General features: G+C 45.6%; 3 protein-coding genes across 5 annotated transcripts in view; 1 reads left to right on the top strand and 2 right to left on the bottom strand.

Annotated features, from left to right (window-relative positions):
* The window catches only part of MEA1 (male-enhanced antigen 1), a 323,822-nt gene that overhangs the window by 47,224 nt on the left and 256,831 nt on the right, over positions 1-19,767 (bottom strand). The window lies entirely within an intron of this gene.
* On the bottom strand, positions 761-9,113 carry MRPL2 (mitochondrial ribosomal protein L2). 2 transcript variants are annotated; one of them, XM_069065964.1, is made up of 7 exons: positions 8,944-9,113; positions 6,678-6,846; positions 2,290-2,431; positions 1,997-2,112; positions 1,783-1,893; positions 1,412-1,485; positions 761-1,019 (listed from the first exon to the last, which is right to left on the bottom strand). In XM_069065964.1, exons 1-7 carry the CDS (start codon positions 9,094-9,096, stop codon positions 807-809), a joined length of 978 nt encoding a protein of 325 aa, XP_068922065.1. In that variant the 5' UTR covers positions 9,097-9,113; the 3' UTR covers positions 761-806. The 2 variants fall into 2 exon arrangements, with proteins under 2 accessions (XP_068922065.1, XP_068922066.1); XM_069065965.1 differs by lacking the exon at positions 1,412-1,485.
* The window catches only part of KLC4 (kinesin light chain 4), an 11,961-nt gene continuing 3,345 nt past the window's right edge, over positions 11,152-19,767 (top strand). The window contains exons 1-12 of the mRNA XM_069065985.1: positions 11,152-11,440; positions 11,874-12,157; positions 13,830-14,060; positions 16,278-16,359; positions 16,759-16,972; positions 17,564-17,651; positions 17,939-18,040; positions 18,200-18,373; positions 18,925-19,024; positions 19,209-19,261; positions 19,500-19,567; positions 19,754-19,760. Coding sequence (XP_068922086.1) covers positions 11,900-12,157; positions 13,830-14,060; positions 16,278-16,359; positions 16,759-16,972; positions 17,564-17,651; positions 17,939-18,040; positions 18,200-18,373; positions 18,925-19,024; positions 19,209-19,261; positions 19,500-19,567; positions 19,754-19,760 — 1,377 coding nt within the window. The 5' untranslated portion in view covers positions 11,152-11,440; positions 11,874-11,899. The remainder of the gene's footprint in view (positions 11,441-11,873; positions 12,158-13,829; positions 14,061-16,277; positions 16,360-16,758; positions 16,973-17,563; positions 17,652-17,938; positions 18,041-18,199; positions 18,374-18,924; positions 19,025-19,208; positions 19,262-19,499; positions 19,568-19,753; positions 19,761-19,767) is intronic.

The following is a 19,767-nucleotide window of genomic DNA, read 5'->3' as shown; positions in this document are numbered from 1 at the left end:
GGGGAGCGCGAGGATGAAACGTTCCTTGGAGGGCGCCCAATGCGCCTGCGTAATGCCACTCAGGAGCAGAGGCATTCCCGAGCCAGAAGGAGAGGGCGTGGATAGAACTGGGGGCCAGGTCTGTAGGTTCGGGTGGCTCTGCCTTGGGGAGGGGTGGAGTGTGCGCCAGTCTCAGAGGCCACACTCAACTGCTATCGGAACTGGGGGAGGAGAGCCCCATTGAAATACGACCGCGCATGGCGGGGCATGGCTCTTCCCAGCTCCCGTCACCTCCTCAGCAGTATCTCGTTTCTGGCTATGAAGCACTACGGAAAGCCGAAGGTCTTCGGGGCTGAGGCCAAAGAACTAGATGGGGCGGGGCACTGGGGAGAACCCATGATGCACCGGCTCTGCGCCTCACCCTCCTCTTTTCGCGTTCCAGAGACCGCTGGCACGCCCCTCCTCCCATCCCAACTCCCTGGAATAGTCCTCTTATCCCCAATACTCTTGGCACGTTGCTCTTCCCCTCCCCAACAACCCTGACACGTTCCTCCTCCTATTCCCAAAACCCCCTTCCATCTCAATACCCCTGGCACCCTCCCCCTCCAGTCAACATCCCGGCACGTTCCTTTTCTTGTCCCCAGTATCCCCCACGACATGTTCCTCCTGTCCTCAATGCCACTGGCACGTTTTTCTGTCTAACACATTGCTCCTGGCCCCAACACCACGGGGCTGGGCTGCTCCTCTTGTCCCTCTGCTGCAATAAGAGGAGAGAGACCAGTCAGAAGGAGTCAGTTTATTGGGAGGCAGGGGAGTATGTCTGGGTGTCAGCTCTGGGCAGCAGCAGAAGGTAACTTCACATAACTCTTCATAGGGGGTAGGGGCTTGATCTTTCGGCCTGCCCAACCTCCCTTGCGTTGCCAGAGTCCACTATTGGGTCTTTTGCCCAACCAGCGGTTTCGTCCAGCCTTTCCGATGACTCGCTTATTGTGATCCACATTTGACACCCGGCCCACCGTGGCCATACATGTCTCTAGCACCTAGGGAGGAAAGAGATGGTGAGGGCAGGAGCTATAGTGGAGAAAATAGCTTGGCAGGATGCACTGAGAAAAGCCGAGAGCAGAGCATATGCTAAACCTGACAAGGGAGACCAACGGGGCTCCCCACACCCTCCAAAAAAATCCAGAACAAAGGGCAGCAATGATGAACTTAGAGGTAGCAGAGGAGAGGCACTGTGAGGGACAGAGAAAACTCACTGTGAAGTGAATGAAGAGAAAAATATTTCCCCTTTATCCCAGTTTCAATGAGCAAAGAAACAAGGAAAGCCACACAAAAGCCTTGAAGGATCCCAGAACCCTGAGACACCTGATCCAGGAAAGCGTACATTTATTGCCAATTCTCATGCCACCCTCCCCCTTTCACCCACACATACCTGCATTTGCCTCTTAGAGGGTAATTGAACAATGGCTGTCCCATTGACCTTCCGCAAAAGCACACCACAGGTTCCTGTGTTAGAGTCCCAACTCAGATCTCCCCTCAAATAATCTCTATACAACATTTCTATAACACATAACCCAAGAACTGACACATGGGGCAACAGGATGGACAGAACGCTTCAACCTGACAACAGGATCATATCCTCATGGCATTTCCTGGGGGAACTGTTACCTTGATTCATGTTTCCTGAGTTGTTTTTTTTTTCCTTCTTGGTGAACAGCCTTGATCATGGGGAATGAGTTTCCCACTCCACTTCTGTGGTTTCAGATGCCCCCACCCAATCCTCACACAGCCTTCATTTCATACCTGCAGCTCGGATATACTGGGCACCCCGGCCTGGCTCACTCTCTAGGTTGTTGATCAGAGTCCCAATGGGCAGAGCTCCCAGAGGATGTGCATCCCCCTCCTGGGCAGCAACTAAAAGACAGTTTAATTGGGAATCCTTACCATCTCCCAGGCCAATTCACCTGACGATCAGTCAGACCTTTCACCCTCAGCCCAGGCTGTGGCTTTCCCTCACCTGACATGCGACCAATGTGGTTGGAATTAAGGAGTACATCTCCCACCTGCATGTTTTCAGTGGCAATGATCCAACGTCTCCTATTGCCCCCAGCAACAAGAGCAATGTCTGCTGACCTGAGTGAAGTGAGGTGAAGGATACATAATCAGGTAATCTAGGCTATCTCTGAAGCCCTAGAATTCCCTCCCCGAAGACCCTCAACTTTTCTCAGAAGCACTGGCTTTGAATGTTTTCCTTCAGTCTCTGTTCCCCTGTTTTGGCTGACTCCCTTAAAACCTATACTTGCTACTTGCCTACAGGGATCATAGCGGACATCAATGACCTTCTCCTCAAAAGGCCCCGGCTTGGCCTCATGCTCAGGCCGAAACCGAAGAAAGTCAATCATCCGGTAACATTGTTTGTGGCCTCCACCAATACCATGCACTGTGATTCGACCTATGGGAAAGAGAAGAAGAGTATAACACAATTTGGGTTAAGAAACTTCATATTCCTGGTAGGGAAAGAAATCCTATTCAAGGGGGTACAAAGAAGTGATGCCTCAGCCCAACAGAACCATATTATTCCCTTTATCGGCATTATATCTTTCCCCTCTTACATGCCAGTTGAAATTTCGTTTTTTCAAGGCCTAGCTCAAAATCCACTTCCTCCAGAATGCCTTTAACAATAAGTCAAACATTCCTTCAAGGAACTTACATTTTACTAGGAGGATATAATACGTACCCAGAGATGTAAATATAAGATAAGATTTGAGGAAGGAAAGAACACTCACTATAGATTCAGAAAAGGTATTTCTAAGAAAGATGGCGCCTGAGCTAAACTTAGAAGAAAGCAAAAGGTTCTCTGAAATAGAGATAAGAAAGGTGTACACTCCACGCATGGAGACAGGGAAAAGGCTAACAAATTTGATGAGCAAACAAGTAAGCATTTTGTCTGGAGTTTCAAGTGCATGATGTAAGCAATGTGAAATGTTTAGAAAGCAAGGCAGAGCCAGTCTGTGAGGAGTTTTGAATGCTAGGCTGAGGAAGCAATTGTTCAGTTTTTCAGTTGTGTCTGAATCTTAGTGACCCCTTTTGGGGTTTTCCTGGCAAAGATACTGTAATGGTTTTCTGTATCCTTCTCCAGCTCCTTTTACAGATGAGTAATTGAGGCAAACAGGGTTAAGTGACTTGTTCAGGGTCACAAAGCTAGTGTCTGAAGCCAGATTTGAACTCAGGGAGGGTCTTCTGGACTCCAGGTCTGGCATTCTATCCACTATGCCACCTAACTGCCCAGAGAAGGTAATAAAGTTCTACTGAAGATTTTTTGAGGAGGGAAATAACATGGCCAGAACTGTTTTATGACCATTAATCTGTCAGCTGTATTGAGAACAATTGGAGAGAAGGGAGATCAATTAGGATGCTATTGCAGAAATCCAAGGAAGTGATGAGGGCATGAACTCAGATAGTGGTAATGTAAATGGAGATAATGGAACAGATACAAAGGATAGTGGCCTTAACTAAAGAACATTATTTCTTGAAAAGATTTAACAACAAAGGTGGCTGTGCAATGACCCTCTGATTATTAACATGGAAAAAAGAGCTGTATAAAGGACAAAGCTATCTGCCACTATCATGGAGGACATCCATTAGAGAGCCATTGTCAAAGTGGGCCAGTAATTCCATGTCTGTCTGCTGTGTAAGGTCCTCCTCAGGTGCTTGTGTTTGCAAACAGCTTTTTGCTGATCACATCAAGCTCTGTAACACTGCGTGTTGTTGTTGTTCAGTTCTTTTTCAGTTGTGCCTAACTCTTTGAAACCCCATTTGGGGTTTTCATGGCAAAGATATTGGAGTGGTTTGCCATTGCCTTCTCTAGCTTGTTTTTTTTTTTTAAGCAATCGGGGTTAAGTAACTTGCTCAAGGTTACACGGCCAGATGTTTCTGGGTGGGTGCTAAGTGTCTGAGCCTGGATTCAATCCCCAGGTCATCCTGATACTGGAGCCGGTGCTCTTACTAGCTGTGCTACCTGGCCGCCCCTCTAGTTTGTTTTACAGAGAAGGAAACTGAGGCAAAGAGGGTTAGTGACTTGTCCAGGGTCACACAGCTACCTAAGTGTCTGAGGCCACTTGTCTTCTTGACACCAGGCCTGGCACTCTATCCACTGCCCCCTGTAACATGCAGGACCTCATAAATAAGAGACTACACAATCATATAAAACAGTTCACTAGCTCTGAAGGAAACAACCAAGTGGATAAAGAATGTCTATTACCTATTCATATGCTGCTGGAGAAATAACTCACAAAACTGGTCCATCAATATTTATATTGTACTTGTTTGCAAAGTGCTTTATATACACTCATTTAATCCTCCCAACAACCTTAAGAGGCAGGAGCTCTTATTATCTCCATTTTACAAAGAAGAAAAGTGAGCCTGGGACTGAGACTTAAGTCACTTGCCCAGTCACCCAACTACTAAGTATCTACAGCAGGATTTGAACCCAGGTCTTCCTGACTCCAAGTCCAGTAATCCATCCACTACACCACTCAGTCAGTCATTCATTCATGTATCTTGGACGTAAACAATGTACCCAGAATTCAGGGGAAGAAGAGGCTGAATCACTTTTGGGAAATTGCACAGTGATTTTAATGACCTCAAGTTTTTCCCCTGAAACAGACACAATTTTTTTTTAAACATTAATGTTCTTCTAGTATATTCTTCCATATTGTCATGAGTGATGGAATACTAGTTTCTGAAAAAGTAAAGTTGTAGGGTGCCCAAAAGTCAACAGAAGCACATGGAGCATAACACCAACAAAGCTGCACAGGAGAGACAACAACTGATCAGGACACTTGGAAAGGTTTTGTCCTGTGAAGCCTGTACCAACATCAATGGAACAATAGATCTCTCAACATTTAGAAGATGATGGGGAGTATCTGAAAGTTTTTTGGAAGGACATCACGTGTATAAAAAGAGTATTCTGGCAATATTGTGAAGAAGAGATTAGAGTGGAACAAGATTGGAGGCTACTCAGTCTATTAAAGTAGGCCAGGTGAGCAAAGACAGGCCTGACCTAGAGAGGTTATGATGAATGGGGCAATGAGGGGATGCATGTGACAGACACTGTGTGGGCAGGCTCTAGGTTAATAGCTGAATATGGAGGATTATAGAGTAGGAAAAGTCACATAGGGAAGTTTGGAGGAGGAGCAGGTTTTAGCAACCGCACCTGGTTAACCCAGCTTTTCCTGACTAATCCCATCTCATTGTGATCACTCATTTACTAGACATCTTTCCAGGCACTATGCTATTTAGTCTGTGGTTGTTCAGCTGTTTTTAGTTATGTCTGACTCTCTGTGCCCCCCATCTGGGGTTTTCTTGGCAAGGATATGGAGTGGTTTCCCATTTCCTTCTCCAACACATCTCACTGGCGTAGAAATTAAGAATAGCAGAGTTAAATGATTTGTCCAGGGTCACACAGCTAAAGCGTGTATGGGCAAGGAACTGAATTCAGGAAGATGAGTCTTCCTTTCCCTGACTCCAGGCGCGGCGCTCTATCCACTCTGCCATCTTGCTGTCCTCTTCATTTTGCACTTGTTCACTTGCTTTGTTTGGTTCTTTGGTTGCTTACTTCTCTGCTGGTTGTGACATCACAGGTCACTGAAGTAGGATCATGGATTTAGAGCTCAAAGGGATGTCAAAGGCTGTCTAGTCTAAACCCTTCATTTACCGATGAAAATGCTGACATCTTAGAGCTTACCTGATTTGCCCAAGGTCACAGTAAGTAGAGCAAGGATTTGAACCCAAGTCCTTGGACTCCAAATCCAATGTTTTTTTTCTACTGGAAAGACCTCACCACCTCTACATATTGAGGAAATTAGATTTGGGGCATCTAGGTGGCACAGTGGATAGACCACTGACCCTGGAGTCAGGAGGACCTGAATTCAGATCCCGGATCAGACACTTATTAGCTGTGTAACCCTGGGCAAATCACTTAACCCCCACTGCCTCCAAAAAAAAAAATATCTTCGACTACATAAGCTCCCCAGTGTTCAGAGACTGTAATAATCTAGATATTGTTTCACGGTTACAAATGCTTTTCATATATGATGTCATTGTCTTCACAACAACCCCTGTGAAGTAGACAGTATGAATATTATGAGAATATTATAATATATTATATATAATCATATGTATTATATATAATATATATAACTATATATTAACTAAAGAACATTATTTCTTGAAAAAATTTAACAACAAAGGTATTTGAGGAAGGAAAGAACACTCACAGATTCAGAAAAAGTATTTCTAAGGCATATAATATATAATAATATATAATTATATATATAATAATGTAAAAATGATTTATAATAATATAATAAAATGAGAATATTATTATTCTCATTTTGCTAAGAAGAAAAGCACAGAGAAGAGAGCTTAAATGGCCTGCCCAAGGTCACATGCTGAATAAATAGTGGAGCAAAGATTTGGCTCTAGGTTTTCTGATTCTTCACTACAACACTCATACTATGCCATATCTAGAAGGCCATGTTGTCTGCTGCTCTGTATCCGCACCAAAGCCATTGTCTCATACAGCATTCTGTTACCCTGTCCCATGCAGGGACCAAGGAGCATAAGCTGCTCAAGCTTTAAGGTTTCACTGTATTTCTCCCCCATACTGCTTCCACCATACCTAGTATTATTCCTACCTGTGTGGTCCCGGCCCCCTGACTTCCTCATCTTCACTGGTGTGATCGTATATTTGGTACGACTCTTCCAGGAAGCAATATTTGCATTAAGGACTCCAGAGGTGAGGAAAGATCGGCAGCCAATGAGCACCATAGGTGAGGAAGGCTGGAGGAAGACATTATTCATCACCTGGGGACAAAGAGAGAAACTCTACTTAAGGAGTTATTTCAGGAAAGTTCATTTGGAAGGGGGTTCCTTTCAGCTCATAGCATTTCACTACTAGGAAGCTTCCCAAGCCAGTTTTTTTACTGTAATTTCTAGTATGATCCAAGAATCCTATCCTTTATGCTACAAATATATTCTAAACAGAGGCACATTTGTCTTAACTGTCGCCCTACACACAATTTACCCTTCTCTACTTATTAGAAATTTCTTTAAGGGGCTGCTAGGTGGCACTGGCCCTAGAGTCAGGAAGACTTAAGTTCAAATCCATCCTCAGACACCTGACACTTACTAGCTGTGTGAAGCTGGGCAAGTCACTTAACCCTGACTGCCCCCCAAAAAAAAGAAAAAGAAATTTCCTTACCCAGAATTCCCTCCTCTTTGCCTCCTACAGAACCTTCACTTCCTTCCAAACTTGACTCATAACTTAATCTCCTCCCAGAAATCTGGAGGACCTTCCCTAGTTGAATCTACTCTGATAAGGTCATTCCTATTGCTCCATTATCCCACCCAGCAATAAAATGAGTACTTTGTCCCTCTGAATTAGCTACTGCTTTTGATAATGTCTGTTTTTTTCCACATTGTATACAGTTTGTTGCTGTTGTTCAGTCATTTCATTTCTGACTCTTTGTGACCCCACTTGAGGTTTTCTTTGGAAAGATACTAGAGTGGTTTGCCATTTCCTTCTCCAGTTCATTTTTTACAGATGAGGAACTGAAGCAAGTGACTTCCCTAGAGTCACAGAACTAACTAGTGTCTGAGGCCAGATTTGAACTCACAAAGATAAATCTTCCTGACTCCAAGTCTAGCACTCTATCCACTGTATCACCTAGCTGCCCCATCTACTACTGAAGTTGCAAAGGCTTCAATTGCAGACCAGTGTCTGCAATGGAATGTGTGTCTGCTGTTTTAAGGACCAGTCTAGCTAGCTTAGAAAAAAGGCTAGACATAATGTGATAAAGTTTTGAGGGTTTTGAGCCACAGCAAATTATCACATACTGAGGTGTGCAGAGGGGGCATTTTGTTTCAGCTGAAGGTGTACACATCCTATGATATCACATCATAGATCTTTAAGTATATTTTTCAGATGTACCTATAGTCTCTCCCACCAGACCCACATACATCATTGATTGAAAGCTAATTGGGATTTTGGTTATTTAGTTCAATTTCCTTCATTGTACAGATGAAAAAGTGGGCTTGGATTTAAACCCAGGCACTCTGATTCTTGCACTGAACCACCCTGCCACTGTTACATCACACCAGGATTCGACACCCAACTGGGCCCACAACTCATGATATATGACTGGATACTGTAGTGGTAACTAGATACTAATACTAAAGATGATGATAACCATGATAATCTTTCCTATTTGCAAAAACTTTCTAGCTAAGCCTAGAATAGTAGTAAGGTTTTCAATTTGTCATTTAATAAAACTGGCAAAGCACTTTCATGTATTATTTCACTTGATCTGGTCTTCACAACAACCCTGTAAGGTAGGTACTGTTATTATCTTAACGTTGCAAATAAGAAAACTGAATTTGGCAAGAGGTTAAGTGACATGCTCAATCTCCCACAGCTAGTAAATGTCTGACACAGGATTAGAACTCAGGCCCTCCCGACTCTAAATCTAACACACTATCTGGCATCCCACCGACCTATATCAATCCGCCTCTATGCCTCAGTGCCCTCTGCAAAATGTGTCAGTTCCTCCTGGCTCTGACATTCTGGAGTAACAGCTAGGACTTTCTCTAAATAGGTCTGAGGAGGGCAGGATTATTAACCTCATATTAGAGATAGGAAGACCAAGGCCCAGAGCAGAGAAATGAATGACTTGGCCAAGGTCACACAGGTGGTTGGGGACAGGGCTGGGAGACAGGGACACTACCCAGCACTCCTGGATCCCTGCCCTGTGTGGCCCAGCCCTATAACCCAGGCCGGGGACGGCCGCTGGAATGAGCACAGCTAGGGTCAAGCCGTTCCATTGCTCCACCCCCCAAGCCTCCCCCACTCCCGCAGGCCCAGGCCGCTGGGCCCAAGTTCTGAAACCCCCGCAGGACGGTTACCTGCGCGGCAGGGTGCTGGCCGGCGGCCAGGCTGAGGGAGCCCAAGGCCCGGGACAGAGCCTGCAGGGCCATTGTGGGGATCGGTTCTACACGCCGTCTCCCCACTTCACCCCGGCGCCTTCTGATGACACAACTCCCTGGGTCCGGTGTCATCCGGAAGGGAGCTTACGCTAGGAGGCGCTGGAGGGGTGGGTCCAGGAACGCAGAAGTCGGCCCCCTGGGGCGTCTCTGGCCACGACCAGTCCCGGAGAGGTTTCTTGCCCGCGTGACCGGAGATAGACTCCGCCCCCAGGAGCCGTCAAAACAATTGCCTGGAGCGACGGCCATGTTGGATTTAAGGGGGCAGTACCGGCGGGGGATCGGGCGGACCGACGGACAGACGGACGTAGCAAGGGTGAGTCTCTGGCAGAATTCCCTCTTCTCCTTTCCTCTCCCCCGAGTCAGACCGGCTTGGGACCCAGATCCCACCCTGGCACCCCAAGGCAGAGAGAGATACCTCCGGAACAGGCAGAGAGAGATACCTCCGGAACAGACAGATGGACACACCCTCACCTCTCCCGAGGACAGACACCTAGAGACGCTCACTTCGTCCTTGGACAGACCAACGGACACATACACATCCTTACTCCCTGCTGAGACAGACAGACACCTAAGACCTTTTTGGACAGACACAAAGACATATATACATTCTCCTCTTTGGACAGACTGGCAGACACATGTACACATTCTCACCCCTTCCTTGGACAGACAGACACACATAGACTCACTCCCTTCCTGGGCAGACAAGCAGATACATAGAGACCCTCCCTTCTTCCTTGGACAGAGAGGCAGACACACCTACAGATCCTCACTCCTTCCTTGGACAGATAGACACACCTCCCTCCTCGGATAAGAACCTCTTCCTTGGATAGACACCCTCACTGTTTCTTGGGACACACTAACACACACTCACTTCTCCTTGGATAGACAGAGACTGTATATGTACACATACATATGTAAACATACGTATATCTTCATTTCGCTTTGATAGTTACATACATGCCCTCATTTCCTCCTAGGACAGACAGACAGATGCATACCCTCATCCCCAGCTAGGACAAATAGATACACATCTTCACTCCCTCCTAGGGCAGACATACATATAAATATTTTCATCCCTTCCTAAGACAAAGAGACTGACATATACACATAATCATTCCCTAGTAGGACAGACAGGCAGTTTCTCTCCTAATCCTTCTCTATCCCAGACTTTTACCCACTCTGGTGGGACAGGCATGCATCTCCAGACAGATACCCTTCCCACTCAGCAAGACAGATAAACTTGGTCCTCTCTTCCTCTTGAATCGATAGATACATAGTTATCTCTCTGTTTCCTCAGGTGACACACTGCTGACTCCTTGGGCAACAGACAAATAGATTTCCCCTATCTCTACCCTGAGACACACACACGTTCTGTCAGGTTAGAGAGAAGATAACATATTTAACTATTATATGTTACATTATTATTTACCATTATATTATTATATCATTATTTATTATAGTTTCTATAACTACTATAACTTTCAGGATAAACAAACCCACCCCCTATACCCAGATAGGTAGGGGGTTATGTGTCTTCTCTCCTCTCCCTACCCCAGTTCAGGAAGCCATACCTACTAGTGAACCTCAGAGACTCAAACCATAATGTTCCGACTCTCAGGCAGATGAAATTTCTGCTTTCCTAGTTTATCTTGGGAAAATAAGACTTGAATTTGCAAGTTAGTAAATGTTGCTCACCTATACTGGGGAATTACCCTTCCTTTAATTGCCTGGGGTAGAGGTGGGAGGAGCAAAGCAGAATGAGTATCCACTGCTTTTTCCCCATAAACAGACCCTTGTACTCACGCCTTCCTCTAGGCACAGGGATCCTTCTTGACTAATAAACCTAGGTAAACAGAACTTTGCTCTTTCTTAGGTTTCCAGGCATGCTCTCTCCTTACTCGTGTTTTTTCCCCTTTAGGGGATCTGAGCTCGGGGCTGGCTTAATGTTTCTTGGGGGAAATAGGGGACATGGTTCTTTGGGAGGGTTTGGGGCCTGGGCATACAGCAAAAGGAAGGGCATTTATTCTAGGTGGGGCTCTGTGGCAGGTACTTTGAATAGTTGGGGGGAGGGGGTTGGGGCGGTACTGGACTCTTGGACTTTGTATAGGGCGTCTCCCAGTCGGCTGAGCTGAGTAAGGTTCTTTCTGGTTCATAGCTCATGGCTCTTGGCTACTGCCTCAGCCCTGCAGTCCAAGGCTTTGCCCTTGGTTGGGGTAATAGGGCTTGGGACAATGACTGGTCCATGGGGAAGAAAAGGGTAGAGAATAATAATTGGAGGAGAAGCAGAGATAAGAAGGGCTGAGTGAGATTGGGATTAAGGCACCTTGAGTAGCTAAGAGAAATAAAGGACTAAACCTTCATGAAGACAACTGTGTTAAACCCTTGCTGCTGAGGTTCTTCCAGTCTGTTATACATCGTGAGAACTGTTACTTCCCTCTTTCTCCTTCTCTAGAACGTAGTTTTCCTCTGTCTTTCTTCTGCTTTATTATTCCTTTCCCTGACCTCCTTCACCATCTCCCTCTCTCCCAATTCCAAGTCCTGGTTTTTCCTCCCAAACCCATTATCCCTCCCCTTTATCCACCATCCTCTTCCCTAACGCTTTCTGTGATGTTTGTATATTTCTCCTGTTCAACACCTTCCTCAACTCTGAAGTCAGTTGCTCTTCCTACTATGTCTCTTCTGCTGAACTTTACTCATTTCCAGTCTTAATCTCCACATGTTGAGTCTTGCTTTCCCTAGTATATTCAGTTCTATTCTCTTACTCTCACAGTGATATCTCTTTCCCATAAAACAGAATTGTTACAGCCCCCTTTCTCACTGTCTCTGTCTGTCCCGTGATTACTCCCCAGCCCAGGTTGGGATCCCCTGACCCAGGATGTCGGGGCTGGTGCTGGGACAGCGGGAAGAGCCATCAGCGCACCGGTTGAGCCAAGAGGAGATCCTGGGGAGCACTCGACTGGTGAGCCAGGGTTTGGAAGCACTAAGGAGCGAGCACCAGGCAGTATTGCAGAGCCTGGCTCATGCTATTCAGTGCCTGCAGCATGAGGGCCATGAAGCTGGACTGGTACATGAGAAGGCCCGGCAGCTTCGCCGTTCCATGGAAAACATTGAGCTGGGTCTGGGGGAGGCACAGGTGAGATTGGGGAAACTGGGAAATAAAGGGTTGGAATGGAGGATAGGATAAGAGTAAGATTTCAAGGGAAGAATGAGTGGGGGAAATTTGGGACTAGTAACTGGGAGAGAGGGACAAATTGATGGAAAAAACTGAGGGAGGTGTGTGTTGTGGGGAGGTCAGTAAAAAGGGTCCTATCAATTTTATCTATGTAACATCTCTTGTACACACCCCTTGTACCCCCCTGGAACTGCAACCACTCTGATGCAGACCTTTAGCACCTTACATCTGGACTATTGCAATAGCCTTCTAGCTGGTTTCCCTACCACAAATCTTTACCAACCCAACTCCATCCTCTATTCAGTTGTGATCTTCTTAAAGCATATGTCTGACCGTGTCACCCTTCTATTTAATAAATTCTAAGTAGTTCCCTTTTACCTCTAAGATAAATGACAACATCTTCTGTTGGCTTTTAAAGCCTTTCATAATTTGGTCCCTTCCTACCTTTATAGTCTTAATACACCTTCTACTCTGCAATCCAGTGACACAGGCTTTCCCACTGTTCCTCAAGCATAACATGCCATTTCCCCTCTGCAAGCATTTTCCCAGGCTCTCTCCCTTGGCCAAAATTCTGTGCTTCCTCCTCTCTGTCTTCCAGCTTCTCCAGCTTCAAGTCTCAGCTAAAATCTCACGTTCTGTGGGAAACCTTCCTCGCCCCTCTTAGTGCTAGTATCTTTCCTCTGTTGATTTATCTTGTATATAGCTTTTTTATATATAGTCATTTGCATGTTGTCTTCCCATTAGACTGTGAGTCCTGTGAGATCAAAGACTGCCTTTTTGCAGTCTTCAAGCACTTTTTTTTTTTTGCATATCTTCAAGCACTTAGCACAGTACCTGGTACATAGTGTATGCTTAATAAGTCCTTATCGACTTGACTTATGTAAAAGAGATAAAAGAGCAGAGGAAAGAACTATTGGGAGGAAAGAACAGTTGAGCTGAACTGAATAGCTAAGGGTGCAGCTAGGTGGCGCACTGGATCCAGGGCCAGGCTTGGAGTCAGGAAGACTCATCTCCCTGAGTTCAAATCAAACCTCAAACACATAGTAGCTGTGTGGCCCTGAGCAAGTCCCTTAACCCTGTTTACCTCAGTTTCCTCATCTATAAAATCAACTAGAGAAGGAATGGCAAATCACTCCAGTGTCTTTGCCAAGAAAACCCCAAATGGGGTCACAAAGAGTTGGACAAGATTGAAAAATGACTCAACAAAAAGAAATCCTAGTAAAAGAGAGCACTTTCTGTTCCACGTGGATCTGGCCTCTACATTTTTCTGTTCCATTGTATCCTGCTCTCTGTTTTAGAGATCTCCTAGTCCCTTCCTTCATTTTAATGAGTGAGGAAACTAATGCTCCATCTATAACACACCTTTATCATTTTTTCAGCTGTCCTCCATCCATACACCTGGTGGTATTAATAAGAGCATAGATTTAAAGATGAAAGAGAATTTAGAGGATGTTGAGTCCAGCCTCTTTCTTTTACAGAGGAGGAATATGAGACCCACACAGGTGAAATGACTTTTCCAAGGTCATAGAGATAGTAAGTTGCAGAGCTGGGATTTGAACTCAAGCACTCTAACTCCCCATCTAGTATTCTTCCCACATTGCCACAGGCCTTTCAGTCTAATCCTCTTTTCCAGGTAATGCTGGCTCTGGCAAACCACTTGGGCACAGTGGAATCAGAGAAGCAGAAGCTTAGGGCCCAGGTGCGGAGATTGTGTCAGGAGAACCAGTGGCTTAGAGATGAGCTGGCAGGTACCCAGCAGCGCCTGCAGCGCAGTGAACAGGCAGTAGCCCAGTTGGAGGAGGAGAAAAAGCACCTGGAGTTTATGGGGCAGCTTCGGCAATATGATGAAGATGGACCCCCTGCGGTGAGTAAGGTTGCAGGGAAAGAGCCACCAGGAACACAAGAGGGAAAGGAACATAGTTCCAGGGCTTGGGTAGAGGGTAGGCCAGTGAGCAGGCACAAGCAGAGATTTATTGAACTCCTTCTATGTGCTTAGTACTGTGACCAATAATAATGTGTTCATGTTTATGTATCTCTTTAAGGTTTATATAGACCTCATCTCACAACGGTACTGTGAGGTCGATAGTACATGTCTTTGCCCCCTTTTAGGGGTTAAACAGTTAAGACTGTTAGGGTTAGGAAGACTAAGTTGATTTACTCATATTCACACAGGTAGGACATGCCTGAGCTAGGATTCAAACCCAGTTGCTGCTGGGTTCCATGCCCAGTTCTCCTTATACTTTGCCACTTCGTCAGTCCTAGGGTATTATTTCAGGGTATAACTTCATATTATATAATTTCACATACTTCCAGGGTATAATTTCATTACTGGAGGTGTTCCCTTTACCAACACAAATGACACTTCTTTTATATCTTATTAGATGGTCTCTGAGGGTTGAAGGGACTAAAAAAACCCCCACCCATCAGCATGCAGCTGAACTTGAGATGACTCTCCAAAATTAGCTGGCCTAGTCCTTAGAGTGTTAGACACATAGTCCATCACATCTTTCCCATTTTAATAGGATCTGCCACAGCTTGCCCTCCACTGTCAGAGTCTTTGAACCCTGGGAGGGAGACAGTGCAAGGGGGATTGTCCACATCTTTACAGATAAATGATGCTTTGGGAGGTTAGGTAATTTCCATGAGTTAAGCCACAGAACTAGGAAATGTCCAAAGTTGGACTTAAATCCAGCTGTTCTGCTGAGGCACTAAAGTAGGAGTTGAAGGCCTAAAATAGGGATAGGTAAGTATTTGTATTTGCAAGTATTTGAGAGAGGGGGGAGGTACATCATTTGTGCTGATGTGAAGGCTTCTATAGAGGATTAAATGGAAATTAGGTTGAAAAGGTAGGATGGGGGCAGTATTTCTTTTTCTTGTTTTTTTTTTTTTGCACTACAGACATCTTTTCTATTCTTTTTTTTTTTTTAGTTCTAAATTCACTCTGTGCCTCCAGCCCCTCTCCCATCCATTGAGAAGGCAAGCAATATGATATTCATTATACATGTGAAGTCATGCAAAACATTTCCATATTAACCATGTTGCCTCCCTCATTACTCCCCCCCCCCAAAAAAAGCAAGAAAAATAAAGTGAAATGATAAGTTTCATTCTGCTCTCGGAGCTCATCAGTTCTCTCTAGAGGTGGATTGCAATTTCCTTCATAAGTCCTTTGTATTGTATTGATCATTGTATTGATCAATTGTATTATCATTGTATTGATCAGAGTAGCTAAGCCTTTCACAGTTGATCTTGTTACAATATTGCTGATACTATGTACAGTGTTTTCCTGGTTCTGCTCACTTTGCATCAGTTCATATAAGTCTTGCCAAGTTTTTCTGAAACCATGGGAAACAGTGCTTTAATATGGATGATAGTCTTTATGGTGAGAAAGGATCTTTCCTTGAGGAAACAAAATTAGACATAAGGAAGAACTTCTTAACAATGAGAGTCAGCCTTCACAAATATAATCAATTTAAAATTTCTTGCCTTCTCAGGGATGGGGGAGGGGTGGGAGGAAGGGAGAAAATCTAGAACTCAAAGTTTAAAAAAAGATTATTTAAAAAATTATAATATGTAATTGGGAAATATTTAACAAAATAATAATAATGATCAAAAAAACAGTGAGTGTTAGTCAACAAATCTATCTTGAGTATTGGCAAGGGCCTAGTGCTAGCCTAGATGCTTGGGGTACACATTAAAGATCAGATACACTCCCTGCCTTCAGGACAGATGAGGCAGACACATAATCCACATAAGTACAGATCAATACAATGCTGTAATTACCTGAATTGAGTGGGAGGAAAGAGGTAGAGATTGTGTTAACACATTGGGAAATGGGGGAGGGTTGATAAGAAAAAGCTTTCTGAAGGAGGTGGTTCATAGGCAGAATAGTAAGGAAGGAGGTATGTGGCATTCTAACATAGGTGACTGTGAGGCTGGGTTTTTAAAAATTCAAGAGACCACTTTTGTTTAAGTTAAGTCCTATCCTTCCTAGAATCAAAAGAATGGATGGTTTTGTAAGTTAGTGGCCCTGTTGTACAGTTCCTACATTCCTCTCAGGAAGATGCTGCTTCAATTCTTCTAGGAAGAGAAAGAGGGCAACTCCAATAAGGATTCCCTGGATGATCTCTTCCCCAATGAGGAAGAAGAGGAGCCCAACCATGACTGTGAGTCTGTCCCTGGGGTTGGAGGGTGAATCAGATAGAAAGGAGAGCCTGTGCTCCCTGGCCCCAATTGCCTCTTGTAGATAGACAGCTTATAAACCAGCCCACTTCTGGTACCACTGTACTTCCTCATTCTTGCCCTGGTTCTGGCATAGCAGGACATAGAAATTGGCATGGAGTATAAAGGGATTGGGGTGAGAAGTATAGGAAGTTATATGTGTTATTAAAAGGCAGAGGCAGAGGAGGAGGTAAGAACCAAGAATGGACTTAGGGTGGGGCCCATTGATGGAGGGAAAAGCCATGAGCTTGGAAGCAATGGGGATAGAGGTGGGATTCAGGTGAGTAAAGGAGTCCTTTGTGGACACAGTGCCAGCCTCTGAGATTGGGGTGGTACTGTCCCAGTGCCCAAGGGCGCTTCGGCTGCTCAGCATGGGGGTTATGAGATTCCAGCAAGGCTGCGGACCCTGCACAACCTGGTGATCCAGTATGCAGCTCAGGGCAGATATGAGGTGGCAGTACCACTCTGCAAACAGGCCCTAGAAGACCTGGAGCGCACCTCAGGCAGAGGGCACCCTGATGTCGCCACCATGCTCAACATCCTTGCCTTGGTCTATCGGTAAGGCTTTCCTCCATCCCCATGTTCCCACTCCCGCTTATCATCCTAGTCAACCCTACTTCAGGCCCTTTTCTCTATTTCTCAATTTCCCTTAGGTCTTCCTGATCATTACCAAAAACTAGAACAATAAACATTTATTTATCTGTGTGCAGTGTACATAGAAAACTCGAGATGATAGAAAGGTTCCTGGATCCTTTTACCTTCCTGCCCCTCCCCCCAGCTTCTGCCTTTTTAACTCCTATGTTGTAGGCCTTCTGATTTGTTCCATTTCCCATAAGACTCCTATATCTAAGCTACATCTGTCTCCTGTACATCAGTCACTGTCTCTTCTCCTTGGTCTTTCCTCAGGGGAAAGACTTGTCTTGTTCCATATATAGGTTCTATGGTATCAGTGGTATTCACACGGGGCTTTCTGTCCTCCTCATAGAAGGAGAATCTTTTCTAGCTGTCCCCTCTACCCCAAAGAAAGGAGGGCTAAATATGAATAAGGTGTGACTAGTGGGGGTGATGTGGGCTATCTAGAGGGAGATGGGATCATGTAGGTACAGGATGACCTATCCCCATAAACTCTGGGCTCCTGTCCCCCTGCAGGGACCAGAACAAATATAAGGAGGCAGCCCACTTGCTGAATGACGCCCTGAGCATCCGTGAGAGCACCCTGGGCCAGGACCACCCAGCGGTCAGCATCCTTCCCTCTTCTTCCCCTTTCCCATCTTAGCATGTCTGCTTTTCCTTTACACCTTTTCAGATAGGGGGAGGGTGTGCTTAGGATAGCTACTCTCTAAATCCTATCTAGTTATTTCCTCAATAGAACTCATTTGCTGAAAAGAAAGATGAAGGGAGTGAGGCATCCCTAGAGTGGCAGCTTCTATGTCCCTAAGGGAAGTCCTATACCCTTGGGTTGATGGGTGCTTTGAGTTGTCTTTTCAGGGCTGGCATTTGACAGGGATGGGGTTTTCTCCACAGGTGGCTGCCACTCTCAACAATTTGGCTGTGCTCTATGGGAAGAGGGGCAAGTATAAGGAAGCAGAGCCACTGTGTCAGCGAGCCCTGGAGATCCGAGAAAAGGTGTTTCCTTCTTCCTAAGTCTGGGATTCTTCCTCTCCAACTCTCCCTCTTTATCTCCTCAATTCTGCCCCAGGCCTAGCCTTTTTCTCTCTGCTTTCTTCTTCAGTTCTCCCCCTTCTGGCTCATTTTCCACCTACCTCCTTTCTCTTTACCTGCTAGGTCTTGGGCATTGACCACCCAGATGTGGCAAAGCAGCTGAACAACCTGGCCCTCCTGTGTCAGAACCAGGGCAAATATGAAGCAGTGGAGCGGTACTATGGCCGGGCCCTGGCCATCTATGAGAGCCAACTAGGACCGGACAACCCGAATGTGGCCCGCACCAAGAACAATCTGGTGAGGAGAGGACAGAACAGGAAGAAGGAAGGAGCCCTGAAGGCTATCAGAGCCCTCAGAATCCTCCTTTGGTCATTCCCCAAAGGGAGACACTGTTTGGGGGGAATAGATGGAGTAGTAGCAGTGTCATGATAATGATGATGGTTAACATTTATATGACACTCTAAGGTTTGCAAAGCACTTTACATTTATTGCCTCTACCTTTCTAGTTCTGTACTTTCTCTCATCTCCACCCCAGGGTTCTGGGTGAGAGCTGCTCTAGGATGTGGGAACTGGCTAATTTCAGAATTTACCAAGCCCTCTTATGGGGAGAGGGGGAAGGATAGAGTGATGTTTGATGCAGGGGATGCTGGGAAGTTAGTGCTAAACTAGGGAAAAGGCAGTATTAGGAAGGCTAGATTTGGGGTGGAGGGCAGTGGAGAGAGATTAGGGGAGGGCCAGGGAAGTTGTCCTATAACCTGCCTGAGAGAAACCTTGTTCCTCTCTTGGACCCCCCCATTCTTCTCATCTCTTCTTAATATCTAATCTGTCCCTTTTGTCTCCTACCCCAGGCCTCTTGCTACCTGAAACAGGGAAAATATGCAGAAGCTGAGACTCTGTACAAGGAAATTCTAACCAGGGCCCATGTGCAGGAGTTTGGGTCTGTGGATGGTGGGTGTGTGGGACTTGGGGGTGGTCAAAGGGAAGAACATGGCCTAAAGCTACAGTGGCTCCCAGGGGTGACTTAGACCCTACTACCCAGGAGCAGTGTGGTGTGCCCCTAGGATCTGACTTCCTTAGACCCAGCATATTGTTCTAAACTTTCTATTTTCTGTCCCATGTTACCCCTCCCCAGATGACCACAAGCCCATATGGATGCATGCAGAGGAGCGGGAGGAAATGAGCAAAGTGAGTCTGGGAGTACAGACCTTGGGACACTGAGGATGGCTCTGTACTCATTTCTGTTTCACTCTTCTTCCCTACACCGACCCCCCCCCCCAATCCCACCAAGTTTCTTTCGACTACCTCTTTTGGCTGAGTACCTTTCCCAGCCCAGCTTCTGACCTTAAGAATGCTTTAGCACTGTCCTTATTCTCACCTCATAACCTTCCTTATCTTTCATGTTTCTCCCCACTTCCTTTTGCAGAACCGGCACCGGGATGGCATACCTTATGCTGAATATGGAGGCTGGTACAAGGCATGCAAGGTCAGCAGGTAAGAGGGATGTTCAAGGCCCAGCTGAAGTGGCTGAATAAGAATAGGCCAGGCTATTTTCCTGTGCCCCAGTTGTCTAGACTCCAAGCACTACCTCCCCGAGTCTTCCTCTTGTCTTCTTTCTGATATCATCTTTACAACCCCTTCTCTGATCCAACTTCCCTTGTCTGGCCTCATTACCTATAGTCCTACGGTCAACA

The sequence above is a fragment of the Petaurus breviceps genome, unplaced genomic scaffold (genome assembly GCF_028583685.1).
Source record: "Petaurus breviceps papuanus isolate PSGF00001 unplaced genomic scaffold, PetGlider_PUasm1.0 90701, whole genome shotgun sequence".
Classification (NCBI taxonomy): domain Eukaryota; kingdom Metazoa; phylum Chordata; class Mammalia; order Diprotodontia; family Petauridae; genus Petaurus; species Petaurus breviceps.
This window is presented reverse-complemented; position numbering and strand designations above follow the sequence as displayed.